General features: G+C 45.5%; 1 protein-coding gene across 1 annotated transcript in view; it reads left to right on the forward strand.

The window, feature by feature from the left end:
• Positions 1 to 13715, forward strand: part of LOC149468122 (uncharacterized) — a 162572-nt gene extending 148857 nt beyond the window's left edge. The window contains exon 7 of the mRNA XM_089670678.1: positions 12672 to 13715. Coding sequence (XP_089526804.1) covers positions 12672 to 13551 — 880 coding nt within the window. The 3' untranslated portion in view covers positions 13552 to 13715. The remainder of the gene's footprint in view (positions 1 to 12671) is intronic.
• Positions 13716 to 18435: the final 4720 nt, after the last annotated feature.

Consider the following 18435-nt stretch of genomic DNA (forward strand, 5'->3'; position numbering starts at 1 on the left):
TAATAGTGCCCCATCATTGGTGTCAGTGGGAGGAATAGTGCCCCATCACTGGTGTCAGTGGGAGGAATAGTGCCCCATCATTGGTGTCAGTGGGGGGAATACGGCCCCATTATTGGTGTCAGTGGGAGGAATAGTGCCCCATCATTGGTGTCAGTGGGAGGAATAGTGCCCCATCATTGGTGTCAGTGGGAGGAATAGTGCCCCATCGTTGGCATCAGGGGGAGCAATAGTGCCCCAACATTGGTGTCAGTGGGAGGAATAGTGCCCCATCGTTGGTGTCAGTAGGAGGAATAGTGCCCCATCGTTGGTGTCAGTGGGAGGACTAGTGCCCCATCGTTGGTGTCAGTGGGAGGACTAGTGCCCCATCGTTGGTGTCAGTGGGGGGAGGAATAGTGCCCCATCGTTGGTGTCAGTGGGGGGAGGAATAGTGCCCCATCGTTGGTGTCAGTGGGGGGAGGAATAGTGCCCCATCGTTGGTGTCAATGGGAGGAATAGTGCCCCATCATAGGTGTCAGTGGGGGGAATAGTGCCCCATCATTGGTGTCAGTGGGGGGAATAGTGCCCCATCATTGGTGTCAGTGGGAGGAATAGTGCCCCATCATTGGTGTCAGTGGGAGAAATAGTGCCCCATCATTGGTGTCAGTGGTAGGAATAGTGTCCCATCACTGGTGTCAGTGGTAGGAATAGTGCCCCATCATTGGTGTCAGTGGGAGGAATAGTGCCCCATCATTGGTGTCAATGGTAGGAATAGTGCCCCATCATAGGTGTCAGTGGGGGGAATAGTGCCCCATCATTGGTGTCAGTGGGAGGAATAGTGCCACGTCATTGGTGTCAGTGGGAGGAATAGTGTCCCATCACTGATGTCAATGGGAGGAATAGTGCCCCATCATTGGTATCAGTGGTAGGAATAGTGCCCCCATCATTGGTGTCAGTGGTAGGAATAGTGCCCCATCATTGGTGCCAGTGGTAGGAATAGTGCCCCATCATAGGTGTCAGTGGGGGGAATAGTGCCCCATCATTGGTGTCAGTGGGAGGAATAGTGCCCCATCATTGGTGTCAGTGGGAGGAATAGTGCCCCATCATTGGTGTCAGTGGGAGGAATAGTGCCCCATCGTTGGTGTCAGGGGGAGGAATAGTGCCCCATCGTTGGTGTCAGTGGGGGGAGGAATAGTGCCCCATCGTTGGTGTCAATGGGAGGAATAGTGCCCCATCACAGGTGTCAGTGGGGGGAATAGTACCCCATCATTGGTGTCAGTGGGGGGAATAGTGCCCCATCATTGGTGTCAGTGGGGGGAATAGTGCCCCATCATTGGTGTCAGTGGGGGGAATAGTGCCCCATCATTGGTGTCAGTGGGGGGAATAGTGCCCCATCATTGGTGTCAGTGGGAGGAATAGTGCCCCATCATTGGTGTCAGTGGGAGGAATAGTGCCCCATCACTGGTGTCAGTGGGAGGAATAGTGCCCCATCATTGGTGTCAGTGGGAGGAATAGTGCCCCATCACTGGTGTCAGTGGGAGGAATAGTGCCCCATCATTGGTGTCAGTGGGAGGAATAGTGCCCCATCGTTGGTGTCAGTGGGAGGACTAGTGCCCCATCGTTGGTGTCAGTGGGGGGAGGAATAGTGCCCCATCGTTGGTGTCAGTGGGGGGAGGAATAGTGCCCCATCGTTGGTGTCAGTGGGGGGAGGAATAGTGCCCCATCGTTGGTGTCAATGGGAGGAATAGTGCCCCATCATAGGTGTCAGTGGGGGAAATAGTGCCCCATCATTGGTGTCAGTGGGGGGAATAGTGCCCCATCATTGGTGTCAGTGGGGGGAATAGTGCCCCATCATTGGTGTCAGTGGGGGGAATAGTGCCCCATCATTGGTGTCAGTGGGAGGAATAGTGCCCCATCACTGGTGTCAGTGGGAGGAATAGTGTCCCATCACTGGTGTCAGTGGGAGGAAAAGTGCCCCATCACTGGTGTCAGTGGGAGGAATAGTGTCCCATCACTGGTGTCAGTGGGAGGAATAGTGCCCCATCACTGGTGTCAGTGGGAGGAATAGTGCCCCATTATTGGTGTCAGTGGGAGGAATAGTGCCCCATCATTGGTGTCAGTGGGAGGAATAGTGCCCCATCATTGGTATCAGTGGGAGGAATAGTGCCCCCATCATTGGTGTCAGTGGGAGGAATAGTGCCCTATCGTTGGCATCAGGGGGAGCAATAGTGCCCCAACATTGGTGTCAGTGGGAGGAATAGTGCCCCATCGTTGGTATCAGAGGGAAGTATAGTGCCCCATCGTTGGTGTCAGTGGGAGGAATAGTGCCCCATCGTTGGTGTCAGTGGGAGGAATAGTGCCCCATCGTTGGTGTCAGTGGGGGGAGGAATAGTGCCCCATCATTGGTAATAGTGACACCAATGATTGGGCACTATTCCTCCCACTGACACCAATGATACTTACCTTGCTGACCCCTGCTCCAGCCTGGGCTCGCTCGCTCCCTCCCTCTCCCATGGTACAAACACTTACCGGTCAGATGGCTTCCTTCTCCGGCCGCTTTCCTCCTCTTCACTCGCTCGTGCTTCGCGGTGCCGCTCGGCTCCTCCTTTCCAAGCTCCACCTCCTCGCTGGTGATTGGCCGCCTGTGTGCCTCTCTTGAGCTACAGTTCCGGCGGCCAATCACCGACGAGGAAGGATTGATCCCGGGGGTGTGTCCAGATGACAGGGACGGCATGTCATCCCGCCCACACCTGCAGACGGATCAAGGAGCGGTGTCTCGGTTCCTAAGGCCATCGGAAATATGTGTTTTCCGATGGTCTTAGGCGACCCCTGGGAAAGTGTCGTTCGACCCCCAAAGGGGTCGCGACCCCCAGGTTGAGAACCGCTGATCTATACCATAGTTTGTAGACGCTATAACTATCACACAAAGCAATCAATATACACTTATTGGGATTTTTTTAACCAAAAACATGGAGCAGAATACATTTTGGCCTAAATTTATGACAAAATTTTAGTTTTTTTGGATATTTTTTATGACCGAAATGAGAAAATATTTTTTTTTTTTAATTTTTCTTCAAAATTTTCTGGTTATAGCGCCAAAAATAAAAACTGCACAGGTGATCAAATACCACCAAAAGAAAGCTCTATTTGTGTGAAAAAAAGGATATAAATTTAATTTATGTACCATATTGCATGACCGCGCAATTGTCTGTTAAACTAGCGCAGTGATGTAAAGCAAAAAATGGTGTAAATTCCATTATCTCTCCCATAGTTTGTAGACGCTATAACTATCACACAAAGCAATCAATATACAATTATTGGGATTTTTTTTACCAAAAACATGGAGCAGAATACATTTTGGCCTAAATTTATAACTAACTTTGAGTTTACTATATATGTTTTATAGCTGAAAGTAAAAAATATTGTTTTTCTTCAAAATTTTTGGTCTTTATATGTTTATAGCGAGAAAAATAAAAAGCGCGCAGGTGATCAAACACCACTGAAAGAAAGCTCTATTTGTGTGAAAAAAAGGACGTAAATTTCGTTTGGGTGCAGCATTGCATGACCGCGCAATTATCAGTTGAATTAGTTCAGTGCTGAGTTTTAAAAAGAGGCGTGGTCATTAAGGGGGGTAAATCCTCAGGAGGGCGAGCAGCTAGACTCCATCCTGGTATTCTGCTGCAGAGACTGGAAGGTGACGGACTGATTGGGGGACCTTGTTGTCTACCAGTAGAGTGTGAATGACTTGTATTCCCAGATAATAATATATAATATAATCCCACGTATACACACTATATATATATATATTTATATCTGGTGGTATATCATTGTTGATGACTATATAGTATATTGTTGGGAATTATAATGATTTATATGGTATGTTTCCCTGACATATATGACACCTCAGCTTCCATTCCTCCCTTGGTATATATATATATTTATATCTGGTGGTATATCATTGTTGATGACTATATAGTATATTGTTGGGAATTATAATGATTTATATGGTATGTTTCCCCTGACATATATGACACCTCAGCTTCCATTCTTCCCTTGGTATATATATATATTTATATCTGGTGGTATATCATTGTTGATGACTATATAGTATATTGTTGGGAATTATAATGATTTATATGGTATGTTTCCCCTGACATATATGACACCTCAGCTTCCATTCTTCCCTTGGTATGTATATATATTTATATCTGGTGGTATATCATTGTTGATGACTATATAGTATATTGTTGGGAATTATAATGATTTCTATGGTATGTTTCCCCTGACATATATGACACCTCAGCTTCCATTCTTCCCTTGGTATATGCCTGGATTTAGGACACTCAATTGTTGTCCCTTTTCTTATATCGCCTTGTTTTGATCCAACAACTGATCACTACTTACTGACCTATCCGGACCCCACTACTATCTAATATTTACTGTGTATTTGCTGACACTTGTATATGTCACTCCAGATTGTATCCTTCAATAAACCTAAGGAAAAATGGCGCCTGCTTAGCCGTGCGTGCGAACTAAGTTACGTCTTCTCAAAGATGGCGCATGTATAATGCACATGTGCAGTCGTCTATATAAACTGATGGCCCGCGGCTTGGCATAATTGGTGTTCCCCTCAGATGACCTGCGGGTGCACGAAACGCGTAAGTAAGGAGCCAATAACACCGTGACATCACGCCGCTGGAGCAACGTGGAGCTCCGGCGGCCATCTTTAACTCTGGCCGGTTAGTCCATGCTGTTTTGCTTACACACCCTATGTGTTTTTATCTGGATACCTATTATTATCTCATTACATATTCATACTACTACACTATGGGATGTGTTTGCCTTGACTCCCCCGGGGAGTATTGATTTACAGACATCCACTGCCCAGTTCCCAGAGAGGGAGCCTCTATTACACCCAGTGAGCTGCACCCATCCATCCCTTAAGGGGAACTCTGAAAAACCCGGATTCATCATCTTAAAGTCCCAGGACCCATCCCCCATAAGAGGGAGTTTACTCTATTCCTGCCCTAAGATGACCATTAGATGACAGCAGGATTTATTACAAAACGCACATTATTTTACGCGTTCCGGTGAGTGCGCATTTCTTCCATACTGATTGCACAGCACCGTTTCCAGGACTGTACAGGATATATGAGCACTTAGTCACTTTATGAACTTTTATATGTCTGGTGTTATTTATATCACGAGTTTATTTTTCAGAATCAATTTGTGAATATTTATGTCACTTTTATGTACCTTTTTGACCTTTTACAATAATTTTCGTGCTGCACACTATTATTTACATTGCTTATTGTAAGGTGTTACTTGGTTACCTTGTGCATAGCGGCTGATATCCATTTTTGTGGATATACCTACCATACATACTGTATTCCCAGATGGTGGGGACTGGACCTTCTGAATGAAGGATAGGGAAACCTGAAGATTGTCCTGGGCAGGAAGGGGGTAAAAGTGCCCGGTATTGAAGGGGTTAAAGGGCAAATATGACAAGAAAACATTCAAAATGTTGAACACAACACAAGGCCAGGATCACACCATGAGACATTTCTCAGGGCTGCAGTTCCTCTGAGCTCCACAAGGTGGTGATCTCGCTTATACCCAAACAGGAAGTCTCTATGGAAGACAGGAAGTGATGTCAGCTACAGACAGGAAGTGATGTCAGGTACAGACAGGAAATTATGTCAGGTACAGATAGAACGTTCCATGTGACACAAAGAAGAGGAGACATTGGGGGAAGTGGCAGCAGAGGAGGTAATAAGATGTTATTTCCTATTTACACCCAGTAACCCCCCGTCATGTCCGTCCTCTTCCTCCATAGTCATGTCAATCTCTTCCTCCATAGTCATGTCCGTCTTCTTCCTCCATAGTCACGTCCAACCTCTTCCTCCATGGTCATGTCCATCCTCTTCCTCCATAGTCACGTCAGTCCTCTTCCTCCATAGTCATGTCCGTCCTCTTCATCAACAGTCACGTCAGTCCTCTTCCTCCATAGTCACGTCCGTCCTCTTCCTCCATAGTCACGTCCGTCCTCTTCCTCCATAGTCACGTCCGTCCTCTTCCTCCATAGTCACGTCCGTCCTCTTCCTCCATCGTCCCGTCCGTCCTCTTCCTCCATAGTCACGTCCGTCCTCTTCCTCCATAGTCACGTCCGTCCTCTTCCTCCATAGTCACGTCCGTCCTCTTCCTCCATAGTCACGTCCTTCCTCTTCCTCCATAGTCACGTCTGTCCTCTTCCTCCACGGTCACATCCGTCCTCTTCCTCCATAGTCACTGTGACGTCTTTTATCTCCAGCAGATGATGATACACACATATATAGTGTGGGAACCCAGATGAACCCCTTCAGGGGCAGAACATTCCCCCACTTCCGGGGCCGGAACATTCCCCTCATTGTGGAGATAAATTCTAGTAATATGGTCCTCTAAACAAACAGCACTGACAATAAATAGACAAGACAAGGACCATCCTGACCATACATGGCCTACAAAGGGCAATGATGACACTACACAGGCAGCCAATGGGCAATCATTACACTATGCAGCCAACACAATGATGGAGTGCCGGGGTCAGGAGTATGGAGCATAGAGCCCCTTACATTGCTGCTCAGGAGGAAGGAAACATTCCCCAGCCGGCCATGAAGAATATGTTCCATCATTGGTGTCAGAGGGAGGAAATACTGAGGGGTCTGAGGGAAGTAGAGGAGCTGAGGGGCTGTGAGGGTTTAGTAAAGCTGAAGGACTTTAGGGCCTCTGAAGGGGGAATCTGGGACCTTTTAGGGGGTAGTCAGGCTGCAGGGCTTTGGGGGAATAGGGGACTGGAGGGCTCAGGAGACTCAGAGGGAGGGAAGGTCTCTGGGTCTGTGGTGGCCCTCCCCCCACCTGTACTTATTTTTCTGACCTTACAGAACCGGCAATCTTAACCATCGTATTGTCTCACTGGTCATGTGACATGTTCTGGAATATCAAGTAACATAGAGAAGGACATTCCTTCACTCAGTGAGCACTTGTTCTTAGAGGAGTCCTGATTCAGCTGCAAACCAGTTCAGAAACAAAACAAACCCAACAGAGAAAAGGGGATTTCTGATCCGACAGGCCAAGAGGGTTCCAGGTCCTTCAAGATGTAACAAACACTAAACAGTCCAAACAAAATGTCTTCCCATGGGGGGAGTAGTTCTTCAATGTCCAGCAACCCTCCTATTCCCCCCTCACATCCACATCCTATTATTGTGTGACCAATACCATCCAAATCATTCTTACTTTCATTTCCCAAAGTTATCCGTCTACAAGGAGACCTGTATAGATCACATGATGGCACCAATGAGGATGGAGGAGGACCGGAGTCACATGACTGAGAAGATACTAAACCTCACCCTGGAGATAATCTACCTGCTGACCGGAGAGGTGAGGAGGATTCTGGGAGGTCACATGACATCACTCTTACCTCTATTAATAAAACACAGACCTGACCGGAGAGGTGAGGAGGATTCTGGGAGGTCACATGACATCACTCTCATCTCTATTAATAAAACACAGACCTGACCGGAGAGGTGAGGAGGATTCTGGGAGGTCACATGACATCATTCTTATCTCTGTTAATAAAACAGACCTGACCGGAGAGGTGAGGAGGATTCTGGGAGGTCACATGACATCACTACTTCCTCTGTTAATAAAACACAGACCTGACCGGAGTGGTGAGGAGGATTCTGGGAGGTCACATGACATCACTCTCAGCTCTATTAATAAGAAACAGACCTGACCTGAGTGGTGAGGAGGATTCTGGGAGGTCACATGACATCACTCTTATCTCTATTAATAAAACACAGACCTGACCGGAGAGGTGAGGAGGATTCTGGGAGGTCACATGACATCACTCTCATCTCTATTAATAAAACACAGACCTGACCGGAAAGGTGAGGAGGATTCTGGGATTGTAACATGATATTCCTATTGGTCCCTCAATACAGAGATTTCCTCTTCTGAAGTCAGGTGATCATATGACCATCACAGTGCCTCCATGTGACTCCCTAAACCCTGAGAGACACAACATGCAGAAGATTCTAGAAGTCACCAAGAAGATGATGGAGCTGCTGACAGGAGAGGTGAGCGGTGCCGGGAATTCTGGGACATTCTCCAGTAACAGACAAGGGATGTGTCTGGATGGTGACTGTATCATTGTGTGTGTCAGGTTCCTATAAGGTGTCAGGGTGTCACTGTCTATTTCTCCATGGAGGAGTGGGAGTATTTAGAAGGACACAAGGATCTCTACAAGGACGTCATGATGGACAATCAGCCGCCCCTCACATCACCGGGTAAGAGGAGACTTTATTGTAAAGGAGAGAGCAGTACGGAGGATCCACCTAGATCCCCCATCATCTGATAAACACATAGAAACAATGGATTCAGTCAGTGTGTGTGTTTCCTACAGATGGATCCAGTCATGGGAACCCACCAGAGAGATGTCCCCGTCCTCTGTATTCCCGGGATTCCACACAGGAAGGTCACACCATCCCTCCCCATCATCAGGTAGATGATGACAATTATTGGTAGTTGTGATTTATACACAGCATGTTTGTTACAATGAATGTTTTATTATATCTTTCAGAGTGGAATCCTCGGGGATGATAATATTGATGTTAAAGAAGAGTATAAAGAGGAGGATGAGGAGTATGGAGTGATGGAGGAGTTTTCAGAAGGACACAAGGATATGATGGAGCCACCTAATACCAGGAACCCACCAGAGAGATGTCCCCGTCCTCTGTATTCCCGGGATTCCACACAGGAAGGTCACACCATCCCTCACCATCATCAGGTAGATGAGGAACAATCACTGATAGTATCATTAGGATCTGTACATTCTCTGCATTGTTACCATTGATGGCATTTTTATTATATATTCAGAGTGGAAACCTGAGAGATCCTAAGGTTGAGGTTAAATCAGAAGAAGAAGAGGCGTATGTGAGGGATGATCAGCAGTCTATGGAGGAGGATGGAATAACGGGGACATTTATAGAGGAGGACACTCCTACAGAGATCAGCACAGGTGGGTCATGAACACTAAATCCATTCCTCCACCCATACTGCTCACTGATTGGTCCAGAGTAGGGCGGGGACTGGGTGATATCAGCCTGTAATCCCCTGGTCACTTTCCTGAGCTGTGTTCCCCGTCCTGTATTCCTGGATTTCTCTCGGATAATCTTCCTTCTCTGTGCTGCAGACACAATTTATGTATCTAGACTGGATTTATGGAGGTTCTGGGGTTCAGCTGGCAGAAAAATGTTCATTTTCACCAAAGCTGTCTATGGACATAGACATGTGATTTGGGTCTCCTTCCCCATGTCTGGGTCTAGTAAGATCTCTGACAGAACATTTCTCCCAGGGTTCCTTGCTCTGTGGTCTGCTGGCTGTGCCGGGTGGAGGGATATGTCTGTAGTGTCTCAGACCCAAGTCACTGAGTGCAGTCTCAGGAGATGGGAGGCAGCGGTGTGGGATCTCTGCAACTTCTCTACAGTAAACATTTAATCTTCCACTAATTACTGAATAACAATATTCTGAGTCCTGACCCCTGCACTATATACTCTATGTTGTACATTACATACTCCTGACCCCTGCACTATATACTCTATGTTGTACATTACATGCTCCTGACCCCTGCACTATATACTCTATGTTGTACATTACATACTCCTGACCCTGCACTATATACTCTATGTTGTACATTACATACTCCTGACCCTGCACTATATACTCTATGTTGTACATTACATACTCCTGACCCCTGCACTATATACTCTATGTTGTACATTACATACTCCTGACCCCTGCACTATATACTCTATGTTGTACATTACATACTCCTGATCCCTGCACTATATACTCTATGTTGTACATTACATACTCTTGACCCCTGCACTATATACTCTATGTTGTACATTACATACTCCTGACCCCTGCACTATATACTCTGTTGTACATTACATACTCCTGACCCCTGCACTATATAATCTGTTGTACATTACATACTCCTGACCCCTGCACTATATACTCTATGTTGTACATTACATACTCCTGACCCCTGCACTATATACTCTATGTTGTACATTACATACTCCTGACCCCTGCACTATATACTCTATGTTGTACATTACATACTCCTGACCCCTGCACAGTGGGGGAAAATAATTATTTTATCCCCTGCATATTTTGTAAATTTGCCCACTTACAAAGAAATGAAGGGTATATGTTTTTGTCATAGGTGTATTTTAAATGATAGAGACAGAATATCAACCAAAAATCCAGAAAAAACACAATACAAATGTTATAAATGGAGTGTAAAATAAGTATTTGATCCCCAAGTAAAACATGACTTAGTACTTGGTGGAGGAACCCTTGTTGGCGAGGACAGAGGTCAGACGTTTCTTGTAGTTGGTTCCCAGGTTTGCAGACATCTCAGGAGGGATTTTGGTCCACTCTTCTTTACAGATCTTCTCTAAATCCTGAAGGTTTCTTGGATGTTTTTTGGCAACTCAAAGTTCCAGCTCCCTCCATAAATGTTCTATATGATGAAGGTCTGGAGACTGGCTAGGCCACTCCATGACCATAACGTGCTATTTCTTGAGCCACTCCTTTTGTTGTCTTGGCGGTACGTTTTGGGTCATTGTCATGCTGGAAGACCCATCCACGGCCCATCTTTAGTGTTCTGTCTGAGGGAAGAAGGTTCTAATCCAAGATTTCACAATACATGGCCCCGTCTATTGGCCCCTCAATGCAGCAATGTTGGCCTGAACCTTTAGTAGAGAAACAGCCCCAAAGCATAATGTGTCCACCTCCGTGCTTGACTGTAGGGATGGTGTTCTTAGGGTCATAGTCAGCATTTTACTTCCTTCCAACACGATGAGTCAAGTTAATGCCGTAGAGATCAATTCTGATCTCCTCTGACCACAGCACTCTCTCCCAATCCTTCTCTGAATCATTTAGATGTTCATTGTCAGACTTCAGACAGTCCTGTACATGTGCCTTCTTGAGGAGGAGGACCTTGCGGGCTCTGCAGGATTTCAGTCCAAGGCAGCGGATTGTATTACCAATGGTTTGGTGACTGTGGTCCCAACTGCCTTGACATCATTCACAAGCTCCTCCCATGTAGTTCTGGGCTGATCCCTCACTTTTCTTATGATCATCTTTACCCCATGAGGTGACATTCTGCATGGAGCTCCAGACCAAGGAGGGCGATTGGTGGTTACTTTGTATTTCTTCCATTTGTGAATAATCGCTCCAACATTTGTCTCCTCACCAAGCTTCTTGCTGGTGGTCTTGTAGTCCATTCCAGCCTTGTGCAGGTCTACAATCATGTCCCTGACATCCTTTGACAGCTCTTTGGTCTTGCCCATGGTGGTGCCCAAGAAAGAGATTCAGTGGAAGGTGTCTTTTATACACATAATGAGTTGTCATTAGCAGCACCTTCTTATATTGACAGGACTGATCTGTGACCACATGAGCACCTAGCCAGTCTGTGGGAGCCAGAATCATTGTTGGTTGGTGGGGGATCAAATACTTATTTTACTCACTGAACTGCAACTCCATTTATAACATTTGTATTGTGTTTTTTTCTGGATTTTTCTGTCTCTATCATTTAAAATACACCTATGATAAAAATGACAGAACCTTCATTTCTGTGTAAGTGGGAAAACGTACACAATCTGCAGGAAGTCAAATCATTCTTGTCTCCACTGTATACTCTGTGTTGTACATTACATTATCTGACTGTATAGTCCTAACTTTTGTTTCTGATATAATAAATTGTACATTAAATAGTCCTTACTTCTTTTGCTCCCATTTCCTCCCAGCTGGACATTTTATATCGGATGATGTGATTGGAGCACAGACTTTTACATGGTGATAATAATGTGATAACATCCTCCAACTTTGGACCCTTAAACAGAAAGTGATAATGAGGGAGGAGTCAATACCCCAATGATGGTGGTCTTCAGGATCAGTCCAGTCTTCATCTTGGTTGTTCTCCCCCCATCCTCACTCTCTGACCTCTGGTGGGGCTCAGCCCCGCTGTTCTTCATGACTAAATCATGGACTAAATAAGGAAGTGCAGTACTTCTTGTGTTGGGAAGATGGCGATGAGTGATAGAGGGGGTGGGGACCCTCGTCCTATAATCCCCTCATCACTGTCCCTCCTATAAAAGACAGTTCTGGTTGTTTCCTCACTCTCTGACTAAGGTCCATGAATAAAGAAATGACCTGGTAGGAGATCAGAGGAGCCATTTCCTAGTTCCCTTGAGGGTGGAATTGTAAGCTCCTCAGAGACCAAGCTGCCTGATGTGGGCGGAGTCCTGGTTTGGGGGAGCCAATCAGCTCCTGTCTAGTAATCCTCTTTGTCTTTGTATTTTAGTCCATGGCCGAGAGATGAGGAAAACCTCCGAGGATTGTCTCACTTTGTCTCCAGACTGGAAAGTAGAAGATGAGGACATCACACAGTATAGTCCAGGAGAAAACCCGGCTCCCTCCAATGTCCATCCGGCACCACCCAGTGTAGATGGACCATCGGATTCCTCGTATCCTGAGGAACCTCAGACTGTGCGGGACCGGGCCGGCCTTCCAACAGGGAAGAGCTTCTCCTGTAGTGAATGCGGGAAGGGTTTCTGTTCTAAATACTATCTTAATGTGCATAAAAGATCTCACACAGGGGAGAAGCCGTATTCCTGTCCTGAGTGCGGGAAATGTTTTTCACAGAATTCCAGTCTTTACACACATAAGAAATCTCACACGGGTGTGAAGCCGTATTCCTGTTCTGAGTGCAGGAAATGTTTTTCACAGAAGTCTAGTCTTGACATACATCATAGATCTCATACAGGAGAGAAGCCATATTCATGTCCCGAGTGTGGGAAATGTTTTTCAGACAAGTCCAGTCTTTACAAACATCAGAGATGTCACACGGGGGAGAAGCCTTATTCCTGTCCTGAGTGCGGGAAATGTTTTTCAGTGAAGTCCAGTCTTTCCAGACATCAGAGATCTCACACAGGGGAGAAGACATATTCTTGTTCTGAGTGTGGGAAATGCTTTTTACAGAAGTCTAATCTTTACAAACATCAGAGATCTCACACAGGGGAGAAACCGTATTCCTGTCCTGAGTGCGGGAAAAGTTTTTCACTAAAAGCCCATCTTTACACACATCAGAGATTGCATACAGGGGAAAAGCCATATTCCTGTCCTGAGTGTGGGAAATGTTTTTTAGAGAAGTCTTGTCTTGACATACATCAGAGATCTCATACTGGAGAGAAGCCATATTCATGTCCTGAGTGTGGGAAATGTTTTTCAGACAAGTCCAGTCTTTACAAACATCAGAGATGTCACACGGGGGAGAAGCCTTATTCCTGTCCTGAGTGCGGGAAATGTTTTTCAGTGAATTCCAGTCTTTCCAGACATCAGAAATCTCACACAGGGGAGAAGCCGTATTCCTGTCCTGAGTGCAGGAAATGTTTTTCACAGAAGTCCAATCTTTACACACATCAAAGATCTCACATGGGGGAGAAGCCAGTTTCCTGTCCTGAGTGAGGGAAATGTTCCTCACTGAAGTCCTGTCTTCCTGTACATCAGGGGTCCCACACAACCCTGGAGGTGTATTAGTGCCTTGAGTGCGGGAAATGTCTTCTAGATGAATGTTTCTGGACATCCCAGCTCTCATGTGGGGAAGAAGCACACCCTGATATACACCTCAGATATACTCCATGGCTGATCTTCATCATGGAAGAAACAGTTCATAAGGAGATCAGAGGCCCCCACAGACATGGATGAAGTGGTCACAATACAATAGTACGATGGAAATCTATCAATCTCTTATGTTTCACCACAAATTGAATAAATAAAGCAAATGTGAAGCCAAAAGCTGAATTGTGTGGTTTTCTGATGATGAGGGAAATGACAGATGTGGATGTCACCAACATTTCTTCATGATGGAGCACACAGCACCTCGGGGTACAGCACCGGGGGGTTTCCCTGAATACTATGACCCCCAATTCTGAGGGGTCACCCAGCACTTCTATCAATCCGAGATCTCCAGCTTTCCTCCAACCCCCATGTCAGATGATGGCGGTGCTGTGTCCCATCAGATCGCTGTGCAGATAGACTCAGTGTGACATAGTAGAATGACAAAGGAAAAGACGCTCTCCATGGTGTCATCCCAATAAAACACCAATTTATCCGATTCCCTTCCCCCTATAGAAGAAATACTGCTACAGGGTGGCATGGCTGCGCAAAAATCACCTATATATACATGGTGTTGTAGTTCCGGGTGGGGGCGCACGCCCTACCTGCACCGCCATTCACTCCTCGGCTTTTAGTCACTGGGTTCCATACAGTGATTACTCGCTGGCATCCGGTGATCACCGAGTATCTCCAACGGGGGAGAGACCTGTGTATAAACACACATCTCTCCCGTCAGCTCCTACACACTGCTTTGTATGGCACTGCATAGCAGCATGCACACAGTGAAACGCACAGTTAACCCTTTGATTGCTCATGGTAACCCCTTCCTGCCCAGTGTCATTAGTATAGTGTCAGTGCTTTTTATTAGCACTGATCCCTGTATTGGTGTCACTGGGGATGTCAGTGACACCAAGTCAGTTCCCCCCCAGTGTCAGAATGCCCGCCGCAGTCCCGCTATAAGTCGCTGATCACCGCCATTACTAGTAAAAAAAAAAATTGCAATATATATACTGATATAATTTTCCCATAAACCAATTAATTTACACATATTGAGATTTTTTTTAGCAAAGCCATGAAGCAGAATACATTTTTGCCTAAATTTATAACAAAATTAGATTTTTTAAATTCTGTTTTACTAGACATATTTAATAGCAAAAAGTAAAAAATATAGTTTTTTAAATAAAATTTCAGATTTTTTTGTTTATAGAGCAAAAAATAAAAACACATTGGTGATCAAATACCAACAAAAGAAAGCTCTATTTATGAGGAAAAAAGGACATAAATTTCATTTTGGTGCAGCGTTGCATGACTGCGCAATTGTCAGTTAAAGTAATGCAGTGCCGTATCACAAAAAATGGCCTGGTCAGGAATGGGGGGAAATCCTCTGGAGGGAAAGGGGTTAAGCACGTGGAGCGGTGCAGTGCGGGGGCAGTGAACACACAGAGTCTTGTTACAATAAAACTTGAACTTGTATTGAGCAGAATTCCAATGTTACAAACACCCTGATAGGACAGCAACGCTTTAGTGAAATAACTCACAGTTCAAACCAGTCAAAGATGTGGCTGAGGAAAGGTGCCGACAGTGTCTGTTTCAGAGGGTGATGTATTGCCTGGTCAGTCTGGTCCCAAGAGGGGAGGCTTCTTTCCAGGTTAGCAAGTCTGTTGCCTTTCTCCCTCCACTTTAGGAACTCTCCCTAGCCCTAGTTACTTTCCCTAACAAGCAGGGTCTCTCTCCCTACACTAGCCACTCGCAAAATGAGTGCCAAAACCTGGGAGCAGGGACCTATAAAGACCTTGCTTACCCAAGATGGCCACCAAGGGTCACATGGACACAGTGTAGCCAACCAGAAGGCTGCTCATTTGCCCCAGGAAACCATAGAGAAGCTGTGTTTCCCCTGGACTCCCTCTCTAGGCTGTGGTGCTACTTGGGACAATTGCCACCTACAGTGGATAAAGCAGACTTCACCTGCCTCAAGCACCCCACCCATAATGAATACACCTTTTATTCTACCCCACATAAAATGTACTCTGGCTTGGACTACTTCCTCCTATCTGCCCCCTTATCACCTGGTCAGATCTGCTTCTGTTATCCTGGACATACTGATCTCTGACTCAGGAACCAAATCCCACCACTGGAGTATAAATGAGTCCCTCCTTCAGGTCCCAGAAATCCAGGATACACTTCCCTCCGCTCTGACCAATTTGTTCAGCTTAATACTGGCTCAGTGTACAAGGCGTCTACCCTGTGGGAGGCACATAAAGCTTTCTTCTGAGGTCAATGCATTTCCACATTCACCCGCCTGAAACATGATAAGAATCGGTCCAGACTCCTTCTTTTACACCAACTAGAGAGGAGCAGCTTTATCGTCATCCCACCAAATCAGAGAACTAGATAGACATACGGGACCTAAATCTCTGGACTCACCAGGAATTGTATGACTGATCCAATAAGTCACACAGGATGATGGAGAACAAAGTCAGAGCTAGGCCACCACAATCCATCCCCCACTGATCATTCCAACAAGACGCTTCCCCCATTTACTGCCCCTATACTATGGCTGGGACCTGTGCCGAGTTTCATCATAACTTGTATGACGGCCTTACAGCGGGCGAGCACCCACCTTATAGTCCAGAAACATCTGATGGATTTACTGCCTCTACAGACACCCAAACTGAACTCCTCTGATCTGAAACTTTTATCTCTGACATAACTATTAGAGATGAGCGAATCGAACTTGGCGAAGTGGAATTCGTTTCGAATATTAGGAAAAATTCGATTCGCACCGAATCTTAGCAAACTTCGGATGCACGAATCAAATTTTTCCCGATCGGCCGATTTTCATCCCTTCTACAGCCGGCAAAAAGTGTCCCTGCAGAGAGCTCCACTATTTCTGACAGTTCTCTGACAGTTCCTTCACATTTACAGCGGTTGAAACATTGTATCTATTTGTTTCCATTTAGGATACAGATGTTTTTATTCGGAAACAAATAGATACAATGTTTCAACCGCTGTAAATGTGAAGGAACTGTCAGAGAACTGTCAGAAATAGCGGAGCTCTCTGCAGATACACTTTTTGCTGTACTGGAATTCTTCTTATTTTCATCCTTCTTCATCCTCATCCTCTTCTTCCTCATCCTCTTCTTCATCCTCTTCTTCTTCTTCATCCTCATCCTCTTCTTCATCCTCTTCTTCTTCCTCATCCTCTTCTTCATCATCTTCTTCTTCATCATCTTCTTCTTCATCCTCATCTTCTTCTTCATCCTCATCCTCTTCTTCCTCATCCTCTTCTTCATCATCTTCTTCTTCTTCATCATCTTCTTCTTCATCATCTTCTTCATCTTCATCTTCTTCATCATCTTCTTCTTCATCATCTTCTTCATCATCTTCATCTTCTTCTTCATCATCTTCTTCTTCATCTTCTTCGTCGTGCCCCGTGACTGCCCAAATGAGTGAAGTGTGCGGTGATTCTAAGATCGACGGCACTCATCTGCATGTCATACTGACTGACAGTATTATTTCTCTTCCCCAGCAGACTCCAAGGGCATTTAAATTAAAGGTACAGTGTTCTGCACTAATATAAAGGCTCTCTGAAGCCTAGAAACCCTTTTAATAAGTTAAATTCGCAGCGAATAAATTCGCATCGAATCGAATTTATTCCGCAAATTCGGCGAATCAGCCGAATCGAATTTTTGAATAATTCGCTCATCTCTAATAACTATTGAGGAACTCATGGAGGTTATTAGCAAACTCCCCCTTCATAAATCTCCAGGTCCGGATGGACTCCTATCAATATTACAGGAAATTCTCTCCAATATTGGCCCCCCACTAGACCTTTATCACTCTTTACTCAAGGGGGGATTCCCCATTCAGACTTTATGCATTCTTACATCACAGTCATTCCAAAGCCCGGTAAAAGCTCACCTCCCCAGATAATTACCGTCCGATAACATGGATTATTTCCAATTATAAGATTTTCACAAAGATTCTAGCCAACAGTCTTTCCCGGCTCCTTCCATGACTTATCCACAGAGACCAGGTTGGGATTATCCCAACTACACAAGCGGGGAACGACACCCAACGGGCGATAAACCTGGTTGACAATCTCAACAAAACAGACGCCTGCACTGCTATTGAGCTCAGGTGCCCAAGAGGAGTTGGATAGGTTAGGTTGGCCCTACATGGTAGTATCCTTGACTTGCGTTGGCTTCATAGGCACTTTTTTAAATGCCATCTGGGCCTTATACTGTCACCCCATATCCCAGGTCAAGCTCTCATTCACCTATTCCTCTTCTTTTCCTATGAACAATGGCACCAGACGGGGGTATCCTCTCTCACCCCTATTATATGTTCTGAGCCTAGAACCCCCAGCAGCTGCTATACATTTGAGTGTGGACATTCACGGGGTGCCCCTATGTCACAGGGAATATCAATTATCACGATTTGTAGATGACTTTTGATCTTGACTGAACCTCATATTTCCCTTCCAGTGCTCCACCAAACATTATCTGCCTTTACCAAACTGTTGGGTTACAAAATAAATATGTCCAAGATGGAAGCACTTCCCTTCCATATCCCCAGTAAGACCTTCCCTTCCCTACAGTCCACTTATCCATACCATTGGTGTACTCGGACTCTCAGATATTTGGGTGTTTATATAACAGATGATTACTCTTCGTTAAATCAAGGTAACTACCTACAAAGTGATGAGGTTTGGTATAGAACACCTGACGTTCT

Source organism: Staurois parvus, unplaced genomic scaffold (genome assembly GCF_062004578.1).
Source record: "Staurois parvus isolate SC_StPar_1 unplaced genomic scaffold, SC_StPar_1.0 ptg000092l, whole genome shotgun sequence".
NCBI lineage: Eukaryota > Metazoa > Chordata > Amphibia > Anura > Ranidae > Staurois > Staurois parvus.